The following is a 20,202-nucleotide window of genomic DNA, read 5'->3' on the forward strand; positions in this document are numbered from 1 at the left end:
ATGTGTATTTACTGTCACACACACTCAGTGAAACGTAGCTATTTATACGCAACTTTTCTCCAGTTACATAAACTTAGGTTTTCTTCTTTGTAAGCAATCAGTTCTAAGTAAAATAAAAATTAGGTTTGATGTGATATTTAGTAAAAAATACTTACCTGTTTACTTCCAGTGCAGATGTTTCTTTTGAACTTTGAGCACTTAATATTTTTTCAATTTTCTCAACTGATCGAATTACTTGTATAAGCCTTAGTACACACATCTATAAAAATAAAATTTAGGAAAAAGCAGTATATTTAATCCTTACTACTTAATTTTCCCTTGGAAAGACAAAGCCAAAAGTCAGCTTAGAATTTCTATATTCTGAATATTTCTACATAACACTGAATTCCAAAGAATACAGATATTAATATTGGCTTTCTATAAGAAACATCATCAATATTGTTACATGTTTATAATTTTTAAAAACATTTATTATTTCTCATATTCTGCATTCTTATATCTTCTTTCTTTTCTCATAACGAATGTCTTCACTTACACTACTTTTTCCTAAGTTCCTTTCTTGATGTTTACAAGGTTGTTCTTAACCATGTCTTAGTGTGTGTGACACACCTAATGATCAGCGCAAATAGTCGTGTGAGTGAACAGTCATTGAAGACACTTATTTCATAAGACACATAGTTTATGCTTTGAAAAATAGCTCTTCATTGGCTGCCAAGGAATGCAAAAATGTTCATCTTTAAAAGAGCAGAAAAACAAAAAGTCATTCATTAAACAAATAGTTACTAAGCATGTGTTATTTGCCAGGTATTCTTCTAAACACAGAAGACACAGGTGATTAATAAATTCCCTCCTCTCATAAGGCTTACGATTTTTTCCTTAGAAACATACTGCATTCTTGGATTATTTGTATAAATGCTGAGAAGGGATCCAATTAAGCAAGTAAATTTCTAAAGCAGACTTCTCTCTCTTAAAGATATAAAAGAGTAATGCTAATAAATTTCAAAAGGGGAAATAGTACCATGCTACAGTGAGAAGTCTTGAATTCTAATTCCACCTCATCCAAGATAACATGAGAATAATAAAACTAGAAAATAATCAGAAAATAAAATCAAAGTACAGAGACAGGATCACTGAAAGTAAAGGCAGTGTATGCACAGGTATGTATAAGGGAGAAGAATAAATGTGGCAGAATAAGAAGCTGTTGCATTTTTAAAAACTATAAACCGAAATGGAATATTGAAATTGTTGACTTTAGCATGCCTATTAATTCCCTGTTGTCTAAAATATAAATAACTTCTTTAGAAGGTTGCTAAAAAATAATATGGTTTTTAACCTTTAAAGTGTTTTGCTGTTATCAGTTATTACTGTGTTCTCTTTAATAGATAAATAATATTATAATAGAGAATTATATACATGCAAAAAAACCCTGGCAGTGTAGTGGGCTATACCATATTAGGCTGCTAACCACAAAGTCAGCAGTTCAAGACCACTAGCTGAGGCCACTGAGCTATGTACATGCAGAAAGATCTTTTGTGAAAAAATGTTTTATAGCACTGAAAAGTATGAAGACATGAGAAGTCTTTTAGTTGGCTTGTAACATGAATTCTAAAGCTTTATTTAAACATGTAATGTTATCATGAGCAAATTAAAGCACAAAGAGAATATGTAATTTTGTTTTCTTAAAAACAAATTACTCTAAAATAAACGTCATATTATCAGTACTTTAGTTAGTCCAGGAGTGAAAAAACTTGGGCTCTGACATTGGCTCTAATTATCACTAGCCTTTCTGAACTCTTGTTTCCTAAATATAAAAGAGAGACACCATTTTTGTATTCTGTATAGTTGTTAAAAAGAATAAAACCATATATATGAGAAAATACATATCACATATATATTATACAGCTGAAGTTTTAACATACTTGAGTATACCTTTTTTTCCCTAATGTCCTCTTGTTTAGACAACCGTTCATCTACTGCCCGAATTCCTTCACTCACAGATGATCTAAGATTCTTTAAAAGCATAAAGAAAATGTGGACATTGTTATAAAATTTCTATATTTAACTTAATTTCACAAAAATTAATATGGACAGTCATGTAGGTATTATCAACAATACAAACTATCAGAAATAATTACTGTTTAAGAAATACATAAAATTTAGGGATAAAATGTGACCCATAAAAAAGGTCACATATAGTTAACTGCCAAAATAAAAATAGTATCAATGAAGTTCATTGGTGGTCAGGTTACCAACAGGATAATCTGCGTCAAAGTAGAGGCAAGTTTTATGAAGACACGTGAGTGAGGATCTGGAAACCTGTGACTGCTGAGGAGGGCGGACAGGAGATGATGCAAAGATAAAAGGCAGGAAAGCCGAAGTGAGTCAGTGAGGCACAGACTTAGCAGGCAGAAGTGGAAATGTAGCTGGATACATGCATAGTGAGGGGTTAAATTTATGAAGGCATTATTAAAATGCTTGGACTAGATTTTACAGAATGGAAAATGAGAATTTTTAAGCACTGATAATCTCTGGGGAAAATAAGGGATCAAGGGATGAAAGAAGAGGGCTAGAAAAGGAAAAGGTTACAGATAGAGAAATCCAGTGTGATGAGTCAATTAGGAGTTAGGGTGGGAAAAAAAAGATAATGGGGCTTCTGGTTAGGGTAGCCCATACAGACTCAGAGAATATCCTCTACAATTAAGGCATCAGAAAGAACACGAGGAGGAGAAATCTATAGTTCTGGATCTCTGAGAAAAGGGTAGCGGAGTGAGCCGAACACATCAACAGGTAAAGCAGGAGACAGAGTCCACACATAGACACAGAAGAGACTGGAAAATCTCCACTAGCCCATGATGAGCTAAACTGCTCTGCCTGCAATGGAGGGCAGTCTCCAATGTCTGAAAACCAGAAAGGAGAACAATGAATTCTCCACTAGCCAAGCATGAACCAATTGGTTCCTTCCACAACACAAAGCAATTCCCAATGCCAGATTGGGAAGGACGTGGGAACCCTTGTGGTTTCCAACACCAAGCATGTAAATGGAGAAATGAACGGCAACCAACCTAGTGCACCCAATAGCAGATGCTACTTCTCTCTCCACATCCCAGGGGCCACAGGTGAGGTGTGAAGGAGGGGAAGACTAGCTGATAGGTGATACAGCACAAAGCCTAATGAAGCAGTGGGTGTGGGTGCTGAATAATCCCACGTCCCTCACAGGCTCCTGGTGCCCAGAAGGGACACCAACAAATATATTCTTGTATGTGGGATGGCTTAGGCTGGAAGCACTCACTGGGCACTGGTAATTCACTCTGGCAGAGGGTCCAATCACCTGAGACTAAAACAGCAGTGGGGACTGCCTGCAACTTTTCCTTCTCCCTCACTTCTTTGTTTTTACAAACCACCAGAAAAGCCAGCTATAGGGGTGCTGACATACATCCCCTGACAGCTACAGACGTTATCTGTGGGATCAAGGTCTTGAGAAAAAGCATCTGGATTTATTGTTTATTTTTCTTGTGGTCTTTTCTTCTTTAGATGGTTTGATAAGCCACGAATGGAGAAACACAGGCATATGAGAGGGAATTATTCCTAGCTCACCACAAGTCCCTGTTGATCAGAAAAGTTGCTATCCCTCACCTTAACACACAGCTACTTGTTTTAGCTTGGGTGTTTGTGTGTGTATAGGTAGCTTATTCATTTTGTTGTTGGTTCAAATTTTGGATCTTTAAATCTTGGTTCCAACTTTGTTCTTTCTTTTGATTGTTCCTTTCCCATTCTACCTGACCAATTCAACTATCCCAGCTCCCCTCACATCTCCAACAGCTACAACTAGTGGAAAGGGGCTACCACCCATTCCTTTACCACTTGACCAACAGAGACAAATATAAAATCAACACAATATACTGAAAACAAGAAACAATTTTAATAACAGGGAAAGCAAGATAGAATAGTGTACAAAAGTGACCAATATGTACAGCCAAAGGACCCTTCTTGGGAAGAAAAGGCATTGGATCTACTGGAAAAGGAATTCACAAAAGTTATTCTTTGTGATACACTAAGGTGACTGTATGCCAACTTGAAGATGTATAAAAATGTAGGGGTGGACTCCAATCTGTCAGTCAGGTCACAGCCTGATGATGCCTCCTTTTGGGGGATGGGGGGGGACTGGGACCCTCCCCCTCTCTGTCCCTTTGCATTCCTGCTTGCTGCGACTGCCCTGACCCTGAGAACTGCTGGTGCCCTGCCATGTTTCTACTGAACTCGGATCCACCTGACTCCACACCCACCAGCTGTGATCTTCCTCCATTCTGTATCATTGTATGTGGCCTCATGAATGTGAAGAAGGATTTATGGACTAGTGTTAGGCGTATGGACTTGAGTTGGACTGGGTTAGGATGCTTTCCTCAAATATAATTACTACTTTGCATATGAGTGTCACTGAATGTGTTTCTCTAGACAGCCTGGCTAGCACTGGTACTTTTCAACTGATGGAGAAGAAATTGAGAAAGAAAAATGAAAAAAAAACTAAAGAACTCAGGAAAGCACTATAAGAGCAACCTGGTGAAATAAATAAAAAATTACAAATCATATGAAAACTGTTAATACAAATCCAGAAGACTAATAATAAGGTATTAGAAAAATATTTCAAAGAGCAAAGCAGTAGAACTGAAACAATGGAGGGGTGAATCTGTAAGCTTGAAGACAAATTTTGACACCAAAAGTTACCAAAACAACAATCCATAAACAGACCAAAGTAAACCTAAGAATTACATGGGACACTATCAAGAGAAATAGCATATGTCTGGTAGGCAATCCAGAACAAGAAGAAATAAACAAACCAAAAAAGAGAATGGTCCAAAAGCTACCAGAACACAATTCCCCTAACACAATGAAATTGGAGAAAACAACCATTCAAGAGGTTGTAAGAATCCCTTACATGATAGAATCCTAAAGATTATCACTACAACATCATAATCACAGTTTCCAACATGAACAGCAATGAAAAAAATCATGAAAACAGCATGAGAGGAAAAGAAAAAGTTATCCACAAAGGGGACCCAAGGAGACTAAACGCTGATTTTTCAGCAGACACCATATAGGCAAGAAGGTACTGGAATGGCACATATAAAACTTGGAAGGAAAAATAATTGCCAAGCAAGAATCTTATATTTAGCAAAAATTATTCCTAAAATATGAGGTAGAAATAAGGAATTTGTAAAAATCAGACCAACATTATATAAATTACTAAAGGGTATTTGTACTTTCAACAATCAACAAGAACAGACAACAACTTGAGACCAGCATACAAGACACCACCACTCTGAAGTTACCCTCATTTAAAGCAGTGTTGTAAAACAAACTTTAAAGTCTGAAATCACAGAGCCAGAGATATCATTCTGTAATGAGACAATTAGATACAAAGTAAACAAAGAGAATAGGTAGGTTCAAAACATTCAAAAGGAAAGGAAGTCAAGTAGTTTTCAAGACAGGCCATACTGTTTTAGCCTTGAGAAGAAAATAACAGTTGAAAACATAATGCTAAATAAAATGGAAAAACATTAAAATAAAAAGGCAAAAGACCCACAAAGACCAAGTAAACAATAAATTAACAGCAATGAAGACAATAACACTAAAAAAACAAACAAAATGAACTCAGCAGAAAAAATGATGAGGAACAAAGAAACCTCCTTACAAAGAAACACAGCAAAATGACAGTAATAAATTCATGCCTATCTTTCTATTATGCTCACCTTTTCCGAAATGATCACCAAAGACAAAGCAGCAAATGTGGTGAAGAAAGATGATGGTGCCCGGCTACCAAAAGACATAGCATATGGCCTCTTAAAAGCTTGAAGATAAACAAGCAGTAGGTGAGAAGCAACAAAGCCCACAAGGAAGAGGCACACCCAGCCTGTGTGGTCACGAGGTGTTGAGAGGATGAGGTATCAGGCAGGCATCAAAGAACAAAAAGTCATATCATTGTGAATGAGGGGCAGTGCGGACAGAGGCCCAAAGCCCATCTGTAAGCAACTGGACATCCCCTTACAGAAGGGTCACGGAGAGGAGACGAGCCAGTCAGGGTGCAGTATAGTACCAATGAAACATACAACTTTCCTCTAGTTCTTTAATGCTCCCCCCTACCCCATCATGATCCCAATTCTACCTTAAAAATCCAGCTAGACTAAAGGATGTATACTGGTACAGATAAGAGCTGGAAACACAGGGAATCCAGGACAGATAAACACCTCAGAACCAATAATGAGTAGAGATACCAGGAGGGTAAGGAGAAGGTGGGGGAGAAAGGAGGAACTGATCACAAGGATCTACACATAACCTCCTCCCTGAGGGACTGACAACAGAAAAGTAGGTGAAAGGAGAGACATCAGACAGTATAAGACATGTAAAAATATTTATAAATTATCAAGGGTTCATGAGGAAGAAAGGGTAGGGGAGAGAGAGGGAAAAATGAGGGGCTGATACCAAGGGCTCAAGTAGAAAGAAAATGTTTTGAGAATGATGGCAACAAATGTAAAAATGTGCTTGAAACAATGTGGATGGATGGATGGATTGTGATAATAGTTGTATGAGCCACCAATAAAATGATTTAAAAAAATTCATGCCTACCAATGACATTTACTCTAAGTGGATTAAATGTACCAATTAAGAGAAAGAGTAGCAGATAGATAAGAAACCAGGCTCATCAATATGCTGCTTACTGGAACATATATTAAACAAAAAGACAAAAATACGACTAAATACCAAAGGATGGGGCTGGTGGTAGTGGAATCAAGCTTATAGAAATTGAAAAAGCCACAGTGGCAATATTCATTGATAAAGTAGACTTCCAAGCAAAATTCATCATGAGAGACAAAGAAGGACATTACATAACAATTAAAGGAACAATTGAACAAAAAGCAATCATAATAAATATCTAAAGTCAACGACAGGCTTTCAGAATACAATGATTAAACCTACATAGATTTGACACATATACAATACTACAATAATAATTGTAGGAGACTTCAATACATCATTCTAGAAAAAGGATAAAACTAGAAAGAAACTAATTTAAGATGGAGAACTAAACAACACAATCACGTACACCTCTTACATACACACAGTACAGCATACATTCTTTTCCAGGGCATATAAACATTCTTCAGAACAGACCATTTGCTAGGCCGCAAAGTACTGTATACACTTGTATATAAGCCAAGTTTTTCAGCACAAAATATGTGCTGAAAAACTGGGGTTAGGCTTATACACGGGTCAGTGGTACCCCAGCGAGGTATAACATCTCGCTTGCCCCCCAGGTAACGGGACAAGACTGACACTTCAAGGCTTTGAATGTTTGTTTACTCACATCTAACCAATCAGAGCCGTCCTATGACATGGACGGCCCCAATTCACAGAAGCACCCGTAGTAATTCACGTAAGTAAGGATGTGCCTGTGATTGCGCTTCATCTCTGCCCTCTGGTCTCTGTGTTAATTCACATCCTGCATCCCCCGCCAGCATGGACTCCCCCACCTCCTCCTGGCTAACATGTCGCGGGGGCGGCGGGGGGCATTACCATGATACCCCACTGATGTCTCAATTTTTAGTAATTTTATTTTCATTTGTTTTGATTATTGAAACTCACCAATAGCTTCTGCATTTTCCACCCTAGGCTTATACTCGAGTTAATCAGTTTTTCTGGTTTCTGAGGTAATAATTAGGTACCTTGGCTTATACTCAGGTCAGCTTATATTCGAGTATATATGTTAAGTCTTTTCTAAAAAATCATTTTATTAGGGGCTTATACAACTCTTATCACAATCCACACATACTTTCACTGTGTAAAACACATTTGTACATTCATTGCCCTCATCATTCTCAAAACATTTGCTCTCCACTTAAGCCCCTGGCATCAGCTCATTTTACCCCCTTGTGCCCTGTTCCCCACTCCCTCATGAACCCTTGATAATTTATAAATTATTATTTTGTCATGTCTTACTGTCTGAGGTCTCCCTTCACCCACGTTTTTGTTGTCGGTCCCCCAGGGAGGGGGTTACATGTAGATCCTTGTAACAGGTTCCCCTTTTCTACCCCATTTTCCTTCCACCCTCCCAGTATTGCCACTTTCACCACTGGTCCTGAAGGGTTCATCTGTCCTGGATTCCCTTTCCTATCTGCACCAGTGTACATCCTCTGGTGTAGCTGGATTTTTAAGGTAGAATTGGAATCATGATAGTGGGGGGGGGGGGAAGCATTAGAGAACTAGAGGAAAGTTGTATGTTTCACCATTGCCACACTGCTCCCCGACTGGCTAGTCTCCTCCCCGTGAGCTTTTTGTAAGGGGATGTGCAGTTGCCTACAGATGGGGTTTGGGCCCCCACTCTGCACTCCCCCTCATTCATAATGATAAGATTTTTTGTTCTTTGATGCATGATACTTGATCCTCTCAACATCTCATGATCACACAGGTTGGACTTTGTTGCTTCTCAGCTAGAAGGCTGCTTGTTTATCTACAAACCTTGAAGACCCCAGACACTCTATCTTTTGATAGCTGAGCACCATCAGCTTTCTTCACATTTGCTTATGCACCTGCTTTGTCTTCAGTGATTGTGTCGGGAAGGTGAGCATCACCTTTAATAGAAGAAAGTATTCTTGCATTGAGGGAGTACTTGAGTGGAGGCCCAATGTCCATCTGCTACCTTAATACTAAACCTACTATCTTAATACTAAACCTATGAATATATGCACATAGATCTATTTCCCCATCAGCACATATAAATATATTTACATATGTACATGCCTATATTTAGACCTTTATAAATGCCCTTTGCGCCTCCTAGTTCTTTCCTCTATTTACTTTTACTTTTTCTTGGCCCACTATCATACTCAGCCTTCAGTAATTCCTCTCGGTAAGTCTTAATAAACATAAAATCATCAAAATATTACAAATCACCTTCTAAGACTACAGGGCTATATAATTAAAAATCTACAATAAGTGGGTCAAGGGGAAAAATTAAATACATGGAAAGTGAACACTATTTTGCTTAAAAATACTAACTAAAGAATTAAGGAATAAACATTTTTAATTCCTTAAAATACACAAGAATGAAAATACAATATGCTAAAATCTTTCAGATGCTGCTATGTATTCAGAAGCCATTTTATAGCAATAAACTCAAACATCGAAAAAGAAGAATGAAAGTAAACACCTGAACCCAACATCTTCAACAAGTAGAGGAAGAGCAGCAAAATAATCCTTCAACTACACGAATAACGATGAAAACAGAAGTACATGGATGAGAAACAAATAGAATCCACAAGAAAACAATTAGCTCTGTAAAAGGATTAACAAAATTGACAAACCACTAGCAAACTTAACAAAGGAAAAGGAGGGAAGATGCAAATAACATGGATAAGAAAAGGGACGACAGCACAACAACCAACTAAGAGAGGTAACAGCAAACACGACAAAGGACAGCACTCCGGAAAATTTGGTAACACAACACCATGAAGGCTTGCACACCAACCAATTTGCAAACCTTGGAGAAATTTTTAGAAACACACTACTTCTCTAAATTAACACCCCCTGCAAAGTACTACATGCAATATCAGTTGATGCAGAAAAGGCATTTGACCACAGACTCAGCAGACCCCAAACAAAAGAAGAAACAGATGAAGCCATCAAAATACACCCCAACACAAAACTGGACCAACTGGCTTTACCTAGGAATTGAACCAAACATTCAGAGATTGGACACCAATGATACGCAAACTATTACAGAATATTTAAAAAGATGGCACAATCCTGAGACTAAAAGCATGCAAAGATATTATAATAGAAAATAATAGATATTATGAATATAGATGCAAACATTTTAAACACAATCCTAGTCAATTTCAAAATATAGGAAAAAAACAAATATGATTAAATGGAATACATAACAGGCATGCAAGGATAGTTCAACATAAGAAAAATGATCACTGCATATAAATAAAACAATATGCAGTATCAACTGATGCCGAAAAGACATCTGAAAAATCCAAGACCAATTCTAGATAAAAAACACTCAACTAAATAGGAACCAGAAGAAAAATTCCTTAACATAATAAAGGCCATAGGCATAAAACCAGCATATCGCTCAATCTGGAGAAACAGAAAGCATTCTTTCTGTGAATGGGAAGCAGGCAAGAATGTCCTTTAAAGTAGAGAGGCTGTCCTTTATAGCTACTCTTGTTCAACAGTGTGCTGAAAGCCTTAGCCAGAGCTATTAGACAACAAAATCAACAACAAAAATCAAATGCATCCAAATTGGCAAAGAACGAGTAAAAATCGCGCCATTTGCAGACACTATAATTTCCTATATGTAGAAAATCACAAAGACTTAAATCAACCATATTCCTGTATACTAATGAAGAGAATTCTGAAAAATAAATGAAAAAACATGACTATTAATCTTTGACAATGGGCAAAAAGGACACCTATTTGGGGGTGGTGCTATTTTATCAGTCAGGGGCAGAACAGATGTGCAGTCCTTTGTTCATTCTGGCTTGATGCCTGGATAGTGGCCAGAGCTGTTCCATACCTGGGGCACATAAGCTTCTAATGGCAAAGATCATCAGAAAGTTCTGGGGAGAACTCCATCCTAGGGCTCTGACACCTACAAGGCAAGGCATGTCTTCCAGGGTAAACTTTTCACCTGCTTCCAGTTCTGTGGCTGAGGTACAAGGGCTGTGGATATTTATACGGCTGTTTACTGGGGATCTTGGGGATAAATGGACTGCAATTGGCTTTCAGGAAGTTAATTCATGGATTCACCTCTCTCTGGAATAAGAAACCACCCATATTGGTAGTCCATATTGGTAGCTTTTCTTTGAGAAGCTGTATTTTAAATCACGAACCAACTGAATTCACATGGTCTACCCCTCCTTAATTGTCAGCGTGATCTACAGGGGATTTAACCTTCCATTTCTCACCTAGTCTCTGTTTAAATGGGCTCCTGGGAAGAGAAAAGCAAGCATGGCACAGCTGTGATTAATACATAAATACTTTGGGGGTGGGGGCGGCGAGGGGTGTTCACATACAGAAAGTGGTGATGGCATTAGATTACATGGGTGCCTACCAATTCAGAAATGAGCATTAATGTGTGTGAAGTGCAGACCCTGCAGATGGAGGCTCCCTGTGGCACTGTGAGTTCCCTAGTTAATGTATCTGACACGCTCAATTGAAGATATTTGTATGAAAACCATATCCTTAAGTTTTCTAGTCTCCCCCACTAAGGTCACCTTCCCAGTCTGTCCATTTTAGCCTGTTACAGTCCCAAGGTTACTAGTTTCCCCTTCTCTGAAAGAGCTGCTCTGTGACGAAGCCCATGCATGTCATCTGAGCCCAGCTTCCCTATTGCCTGAGCTTTGGTGTAGTGTTCTATTTCCCACGGCTGTCTGGCTCAGCAAGACTCAGGATCAATCTCTGCATTTTAAGAGCAAAAAAAGGAAAACAACACTGTTTACAACAGCTACCCCAAAGATTAAATACTTCAGAGTAAACCTAACCAGCGGGGGGGAAACCATGTATAAAGATTACTACTCCATGGTGGCCATGACTCATACATCATCTCCCTTTAACACATTCCAGAAGAGCCAGCGTGAAGGACGAAACCCCACAATGCCTGGGGTCACTCCTACAAGAGGGGGGACTTGGGAAATGACCATCCACCTGAGACTAAAGAACATCGAAACAAGGCTGGAGCAAACCAATGGTTTCCCCACAGGAATGGAAAGAGAATTTTGCTGGAAATTCAATCCAAAACCAGGAGAGGGGACTAACATTGTAGAGGAGACGCTGATAGTTCTGTTTGTGAGTATGGTGGGTGATTGGGGAGATCTAATCTCACAGCGGGAAGGGATGCTAAACAATGAGTGTAGGGAACTTAGGGGGGCATTACACATGTATTTCTAGCCAACCGTTTCTACCCAATCTCCAGTGACTGGACTAAGCACCATAATGATCATGGAAGATGATCTTGCAGGCAGCATGGCATAATGCAGGGACTGCACCTGAAGAACTTAACGTAAGTCCCACTGAATGAACTGAATCCTGTCTCGAAGCTGCCTGCACCCTTGGCCTGAGGACTGGGGTACTTGGATGGCTGCTCCAGGACTGTGGCCACTCCAGGACTGTGGAACTGGACCTTGGGGGGAACACACTGAGCTGGTAGGTATCCAATGGAAGGGGAACCAGGACCACCATATATGAAGTACCTCGATGACCACCATGCAGTGGCACGACAGGTTCTGATCCATTGAGCAGGGATCTGCACTTGGAAAAACTGATCCAGGAAGGTCTCCCCCCAGCACCAATCCCCATACTTAGGGTTAACAGAGTCCAATTAAATGCGAGATTGAACTGTGTAGGGCAAGATGAAACTGTACTTTCATCGAACACAGACTCCTCATCCCGACAGTGAGTGGAGTGCTGGGTCACTGGGAAAATTGATGATGGTAATATTGCAACCAACTTATACCCTGGGGGGGGGGATTGACAATGCTGCACTTCTTTGTTTATCTGGGTTTTTGCTTTCGTGCTTGTCAGTCTCTCTCTCTCTCTCTCTGTTCTATTTCGTTACTGGTTGGCTTATGGCTGCTATTGGAGCAGTTAGCCTTATACGGTCTTGATTTTGTCATATTAGGACTACCAGAGTAAACCTGAAATGTGTAAACCCCATGGACAAGCTGATGGAGTCTGGATTCCTGCTTCAACTCTAGCCCAATTGAAGAACAGTTCATTGTGATGACATGGCCCTGCTCGATACTCACCTTTATGAAATGATCACTGAAGATAAGGGTGCTACAGCAAAGTGTGGTGAAGAAAGCAAATGGTGCCTGGCTATCAACTGGAATGTCTGGGGTGTTAAAGGGTTGCATTCAAACAAGCAGCCATCCAAGCGAGGAGTTAACCAAGTCCACACAGAAGAAGAACACCAGCTTGTGTGATCCAATGACAATAACATAGTCCGAATATGAGAAAGGGAAAAGTATCAGTGTTGAAATTGTCAACACCCAATTTGTAGAAGGCTATGGAGGACAGTGGGAACCCAAAACCCATCTGCAGAGGATCTAGTCAGACTGAGCTGCTGGCAGAGCACCTGTAGCCTCAGGTAAGAGACTCCAACAGCCTTACCATCAAACACAGACCATTGAAATCTTGGTAATGCTGGATCGAACTTGACATTTGGCCAACTGACCTCTCTATAGACCCAACCTGAATTTTTTCTGGGTACAAGTATCTTACTTGTTCCAAGACAGGGATTTCTTCCATGGTTTTTTGAATGCTGATAGGGGTCTTTTCTTTCGTATTCATTATTTGTATTTTTGTCTTTATAGTACTGTTGTTTTATCCTCATCCCCTAATTTTTATTTCTATTGTTTCTGTTGGGTTTCTCAGTTTATGCAGCAAAGGAGGAGCGGGTGCATAGTGATAATAACTGATACAAGGGTTTCTAGGGCAGGTGATAGGGAGGGAAAGGGCATTTCCAGAATAAGCAGTGAAGGCAGGAGCGGGCAGGGAGCACTAGAAATGACTGTGATTGCACAACTCACTTTAAAGGCGACTCAACCACGGGGGTGGGTGTAATCTGAAACTGATGTGGTAATAATTATACAATTTTTCTTGATATGACTCAATGATTTAACTATGGTAATGATTATACAATTCTTCTTGATATATGATTGAATGATTCAACTACTGAATTGTATGATATGTAAAATATGTGACAATAAAACTGTTGGGGGAAAAAGGCTACTACTACAACAAACCAAAAGATATCAACATAAATGGGAGAATACTCCATGTACATGGATAGGAAAACTGTGAAACTATCAATATTACTGAAAACTCACTGCCACTGAGTCAACTGTCTCACCATGACCCTATAGGACAGGGTAGAACTGTCCGTTTGTATTTTCTGAGACTGTAACTATTTATAGGAATAGAAAACCCCATCTATTTCCTGAGGAGTCACTGTTGGTTTCAAATTGCTGACATTGCAGTTAGCAGGAACCAACTATGCCACCAGAGATCTATAAATATAATGCAGTTCCGATCCTGATTCCAACATCATTCTTTAAAGAGATGGAAAAACTAATCACCCATGTGTGTAGGCTGTTTTCTAGAGAAAGAAAACCAGGACATGTACACACATACATATACACACACACGAAAGAACTTTATGTGAATAAAGAAATTTATATCATAGAAGCGGCCCAACCCAGTCCAACTCAAGTCCTTAAGTCAGATGCTAGCTGAAGCCCTCTTCTGCTGGTTGATGAAGCAGGAATATAAAAGAGTAAGTGGAGAGAACACAGATTAAGCCTGGATTCAAAGTCAGCAGGAACATGACAAGGCTGAGACCACTCTCAGGATCAGCAGGCTGACATGGACCACAACTGGTACAAACCCAGACACAAAATCCAAGCAAACAGAAGGTTGACGAGAAAAAAACTTGCTTGTTTTTGGCTATGTCTGGACATTACATATGGTTTGTCCTCTGACCCCAATTCTTTGGACTTGAGCCAAAAGCCTGATGTTTGACCTGCCTCTCCTGGGACTCCTCAGGGGCCAGCTGGCTTACCTGGCAACCTTGGTTCATTCTCCTTGTCAACCAAAAACCTGCTGTCTGAGCTGCAGATTTGGGATCATCAGTTCTTACAGCTTCTAGAGCCAAGAGAAGCTTCTAGGCTGACATATGCCTCAAAGATTTTGAACTAGGGTTACTTCTTTGATAACCACCTCTTCACCCGTTTTGCTTTTCCAGAGAACCAAGCGTAAGCCAGGGCAAATAAATTCTATATAAAAAGTCAATCATTCAGTTAACTAATTAATATTAAGAAAATACTTCTCCCTTTCACAATGATCTACATATAACCCCCTCCCTAGGGGACAGACAATGAAAAAGTGGATGAAATGAGCCATTGGTCAGTGTAAAACATGAAAAAAATTAATAAATTATAAGGTTCATGAGGGAGGGAGTGTGGGAGAGGGAGAAAATAAATGAGGAGCTGATACCAAGGGTTCAAGTAGAAAGAAACTGTTTTGAAAATGGTGGCAACAAATGTACAAATGTGCTTGACACAATGGATGGATGTATGGATTGTGATAAGAGTTGTATGAGCCCCCAATAAAATGATTCTATAAAAAGAAAATACTTCTCAAATGCCAGTCACTGTGCTAGTCAATGAGGGGTCATTAACACACAAAATAGAAACAGCCTGATCCCTCAGAGAGAGAACCTAAAATCTCCGAGCTTTGTGAATTACAATGGAAGCAAAGCTCTGGGGCCTATTGATTAGGAGAAAAGTAATTATAAAGGGGAAGAGAGGGGAAATGGAGATGGAGCTGGCTGTCAGCAAGGTAGGACTAGAGTCTGTGTGTGTGTGAATAAAGGACCAGAGTTCAGGGCAGAAGTCAGGAGAATCTGGCGTGAGAAGAGTGGCAAGCTGACATTTCGGAAATGACAACGCCTACAAGGAAAGAAGCGGGAAAGGCACAATGGAAAAGAAAGGGAAAGACCGGCAAAGGCGGTGCACCACAAAAGCCACTCTGCTGCAAAGCCAAAGAAAAGTATTTAACAAGCTGGTGTAAGCTTCACTCAAGCACCAAGATGTCAATCTTTGAAAGAATCTGAAAATATTAGTTCCAGCCCCAATTCAAGACAGCTCTCTTCTAAGAATTCTTTCCTGTCTTCCTTGATTTTGAATATTTCTGTGATTGTGCATTCCTTTCCCTCGTCCCCCCCCATAGATAAATGTACTAAATATTTACTTATATTATCTAATAGTACCTTCTCCGGGCCAGGCACTACAAGCTAGGTGAGTAAGATTATACAAGAAGCTGCTAATCCAGTGGTGACAGGCATAGGATAATACTAAGTTTAATGGAAGGAACAGGAGTTGTAAGGGAGTCCACAAGAGGAGCCCTAAAACAGACTGAAGGTGGCAAGTGGGAAGTGACATCTAAGTTAAGTCAATTGTTCATCCAGATGAAAACCCTGTCACCAACGGCTCAGGGATCATAACAGACATTTTTGTAAGAAAACATTAAAATATAATACTTGTTAATTCTTATATTATTTTAATATTATCTTCCAACTATATTATGGGCTAAATAGCTTTTGTGTACCAGTTGAGGAAGCTGTCATATTGTCTGGGAAAGTAATTTGAGAATGAGAAATTTAAGAAATATAAGCCATTTGTAAGTTGGGGAGCACTGACAGTTTTGTGCCATTAATAAACTGAATTTTCACTGACAATCTGAAGCTGTTTATCCTGAGAAACTGTTATCTTTAAGTCAAGCACTCTTTTTAGGTTGTAACATCACACACCAAAGAGAGAATAATTTATAATCTGAGAGAGGGCCATAAGGGTGAGTACTATTACCACGGATACTACACACACGCACAAACAAAACCTGGCAAATCGGAGGCGCACACATAGATCATGCTCCGTGAGAAACTGTAGTATTACTTGGGGACTTACCAGAACTTCTTCTCGTAATTGTCCCAAAGGCACAGAAAGCTGGTTGAGGGCTTTGTCCATGCCAACCTGCCAAGGTTAATCATGTTGATATAAACACATCAAAATTAGGAAAAAGCAATTTAATGATTATATATGTAATGAATTTAGGTTTTGTACCAGAAACGTTACTTTACCACTAAATAATGATAAACCATGACTAAATTACGGTATGTAGATGAGCACAATAAAAATAAAGGATGTCAAAATAAGTGAAATCCTCTGTATGTACAATTTTCTTTTGGATAAAATTTTAAATGAATTTGAAGATTTCTAACTAGAGGTGAAGAGCTGTCTCTAATTTACAATATTCAACTAGCTGATGTGAAAGTCGGATCTCATTTAAATTATTATAGCCCTTGGGGGAGAAATTCAAATTAACTAGAATTCAAATAAAATATTCTAACTTTCTAAAACTATTAGAACATCCTTAGTTGATGTTTCATGAAAATAAATATGGTTCATTAATTTTAATGCTTTTAAAATTCCAACAGAGTTGACTAATTTCTGTACTTTCTTTGACAAATAAAGGAAATTAAAATTTGAACAAGAAGATGAAAGACAAACTTTGTGAGTACTAAAATGCAAGGTTCCTAAACCACTAGTTTCCCCCAACAGCTTTCTTGGCACACAATTCACATGTTAAACAGTTGAACAGTTCAATTGTTCAATCACACACCCCTAGGGAGTTGGACATCACATGGATCTTAGAGCCCCCAGCACCCTCCATGTCAGTCACCTCACCTTCAAACTGAGCTATACAGTCACCATCACTTCTAGTGCTCCCTCCCACTCCTGCCTCCACTGTTCACCCCTGAAATCCCCATCTTTCCCTCCCCCTCCCCCTGCATTCCCTACAACACTTTGTATCAGTTGCTATCATCATACATCCACTCCTCCTGTGCTGGGAAACCCAACAGAAAGCAGTGCAAGACAAATCGCACTGAGGTGGTATAAATAACTTTTGCAAATAACCTATACCTCCATCACAAATTATTCTTTCAATTTTATAAAACCAATTGACTTACAAGTAACAATGTTACCTCAATCTAGCATGGGTAAGACATGTACCTGGAAGTAAATTAAGCATTTCCTTAAGCATGCTTTTTTTTTCTTTTCTCTTGCAAATTAGTCTAAATCAGCAAGATTTTATGGTATCAACCAAATCCACTGCTGTCAGGTTGATTCAATTCAGTGACCCTGTAAGACAGAGTAGAACTATTCCATGTGGCTTCCAGGACTAAATATTTAAAGGATTAGTAAGCCTCATCTTTCTACCATGTACCAGCTGATGGGTTTGTACTGCTGGCTTTGCAGTTAGCAGACCAATGCTTAACCTACTGCACCAGCAGGGTTCCTTATTTCATACTGTTGTTGTTAGGTATCATTAAGTCAGTTCCAACCCATAGCAACCCTGTGCACAACAAACAAAACACTGCCTGGTCCAGCGCCATCCTACAGGTATGCCTGAGCCCACTATTGCAGCCACTGTGGCAATCGGCCTTGTGGAGGGCCTTCCTCTTCTTTGCTGCCCCTCCATTTTACCTTATTCCATGGTATTCGGTAAACCAAACCAACCCATTGCCATTAAGTCAATTGACAATTGACTCATAGCAACCCTAGAAGCAGAGGAGAACTGCTCTCAGAGTTTCCAAGGCTGTAAATCTTTGATCTGCATATAGATGGTGTGTTTGAACTACTGACCTTGCAGTTAGTAGCCCAACACATAACCCACTACACCACCAGGACTCCTGGTAACAAGTAAGCAAGATAACAACACACACACACACACACACACACACACACACAAAATCACTCTGATGTTATTATCTTTTATTTTTCACTAATATTTACTACCTCAATAAAAAAATAACCCAGCTAGAACAGTCTTAGATGTTTTAAAAATGTAAACGAAGAAAGTCTGTTCATTTTATAAATGAAATTAGTAACCCTTTCAAGGTTATAGGAAGAAAATCAACTTAAAAGGTTTCTAACAGCACACAGCATATTTAAGTAAATTTGACAGAAATGTGAGTGTGTGTGTGTGCGCACATGCACTGGCTAGTAGGAAGAGTGGAATTCAGTTTACCAAGTTTGTGGAAAGGTTGACAAAATCCGCATAATCCTTGTTGATGAGTTCAACCATGGCAGTCTTAAGAAGTTTATAGTAGAGTTCAAGATCATCTCTAAGTTCTTCTAGCTGGACCCGTTTCCTACATTCGGACACAAAATGATCAACATCGAAATCTTCCTGCAAAATAAACCCAGAAAGAAAAGTCACTGCAAGTTACATAAAATGAGAGAAATCCTCTTCCGTTCTTTTCTAAGGCAACGTTGCTGTATTACAGAGAGATGACACCAAGAGGTTGGCTCACTTTCAGAGGACGTTAAGAAGGAATGAATGACTAACCTCAACTACTCTTTCCTGTTACCTAAACTCTACCAGCGAGATGTTCTGTCACAATGACACATTTTTAAAAGGTTCCTCTCAAAATGAAAAGCTCAAAATAATTTTATAATTAATGTTCAATGGTAAAAAATTTCAAGCAACACAGAACTACATGACAGAAAGTACAAAAAGTCACCCACACTGATGTGCTAGATTAAGGACTATTAATATTTTTCTATGATTCAAATTTTAGTTCCAGACTTTTCTACACACATACACACACACACATCTTAATATTCGTGCTGTTTTTTCTTCATGTAATAAAATACCTAGGATGGGCTTTTTGTGATAGCAATCCAACTCACAATGACCTGACATGGCATTTCCTAGATTTATGGGTGCAGATGGCCTCATCTTTCTCCTGAAGAGCAGCTGATGAGTTTGAACTGGTGACCTTGTGGTTAGCAGTACAATATTTACTCAACAGTACCATCTTTTTTTTGTGATAGTGAATAAAACTTTAGTATCATATTGATGTTGCACATGCAAGTGAAAATATGTTGAGGTTTTTAAAACCAATTTACAAGTAGTGGTTTCATAAACTACCGTATATATTCGTGTATAAGCCAAGTTTTTCAGCACAAAAAATGTGCTGAAAAACTGGGGTTCGGCTTATACACAGGTCAGTGGTATACCAGCGAGGTGTAATATCTTGCGGGTGATTGCCATTCCTCCACTGTTCATTCAAAGCCCCGCTGACAGGGCTTTGAATGTTTGTTTACTCACATCTAACCAATCAGAGCCGTCCTATAACGTGGACAGCTCCAATTCACAGAAGCACCCGTATTGATTCACTTACTCCAGCAGCTGAACTGGTAAGGATGTGTCTGTGGGTGCGCTCCATCTCTCCCCTCTGGTCTCTGTGAATTCACATCCTGCATTTCCCACCCTAGGCTTGTACTCGAGTCAATCAGTTTTTCTGGTTTCCCAGGTAATAATTAGGTGCCTCGGCTTATATTCGGGTCAGCTTTTATTCGAGTGTAAATGGTATGTATTTCTCATTTCCACTTTATAACATTCAGATACTCCTGATTCCTTACAAGCTTAGAAAGTTACTTATTATCTATTTTATCTGTGATTCCCTCAAACTTATTTAGATCACTTGTTTGTGTTATGTTGTCTTCTATAGAACAACAAAATATGAGAATAAGAAAATTGTTTTTATAGAAACCAAGGCAAATGCTTTGGAAAGGC

General features: G+C 39.1%; 1 protein-coding gene and 2 non-coding genes across 3 annotated transcripts in view; 2 read left to right on the plus strand and 1 right to left on the minus strand.

Moving 5' to 3' along the window:
• The window catches only part of COG2 (component of oligomeric golgi complex 2), a 74,807-nt gene that overhangs the window by 43,159 nt on the left and 11,446 nt on the right, over positions 1-20,202 (minus strand). Inside the window, exons 2-5 of the mRNA XM_075531952.1 lie at positions 18,649-18,810; positions 16,524-16,589; positions 1,930-2,010; positions 156-259 (exon numbers count right to left, since the gene is read on the minus strand). Coding sequence (XP_075388067.1) covers positions 156-259; positions 1,930-2,010; positions 16,524-16,589; positions 18,649-18,810 — 413 coding nt within the window. The remainder of the gene's footprint in view (positions 1-155; positions 260-1,929; positions 2,011-16,523; positions 16,590-18,648; positions 18,811-20,202) is intronic.
• LOC142437881 (small nucleolar RNA SNORA48) lies at positions 10,445-10,589 on the plus strand. Its single transcript, XR_012782386.1, has one exon. It is a non-coding gene; the product is annotated as a small nucleolar RNA SNORA48 (small nucleolar RNA).
• On the plus strand, positions 11,346-11,475 carry LOC142437932 (small nucleolar RNA SNORD10). Its single transcript, XR_012782431.1, has one exon. It is a non-coding gene; the product is annotated as a small nucleolar RNA SNORD10 (small nucleolar RNA).

This window comes from Tenrec ecaudatus, chromosome 1 (assembly GCF_050624435.1).
Source record: "Tenrec ecaudatus isolate mTenEca1 chromosome 1, mTenEca1.hap1, whole genome shotgun sequence".
In the NCBI taxonomy this organism is placed as follows: domain Eukaryota; kingdom Metazoa; phylum Chordata; class Mammalia; order Afrosoricida; family Tenrecidae; genus Tenrec; species Tenrec ecaudatus.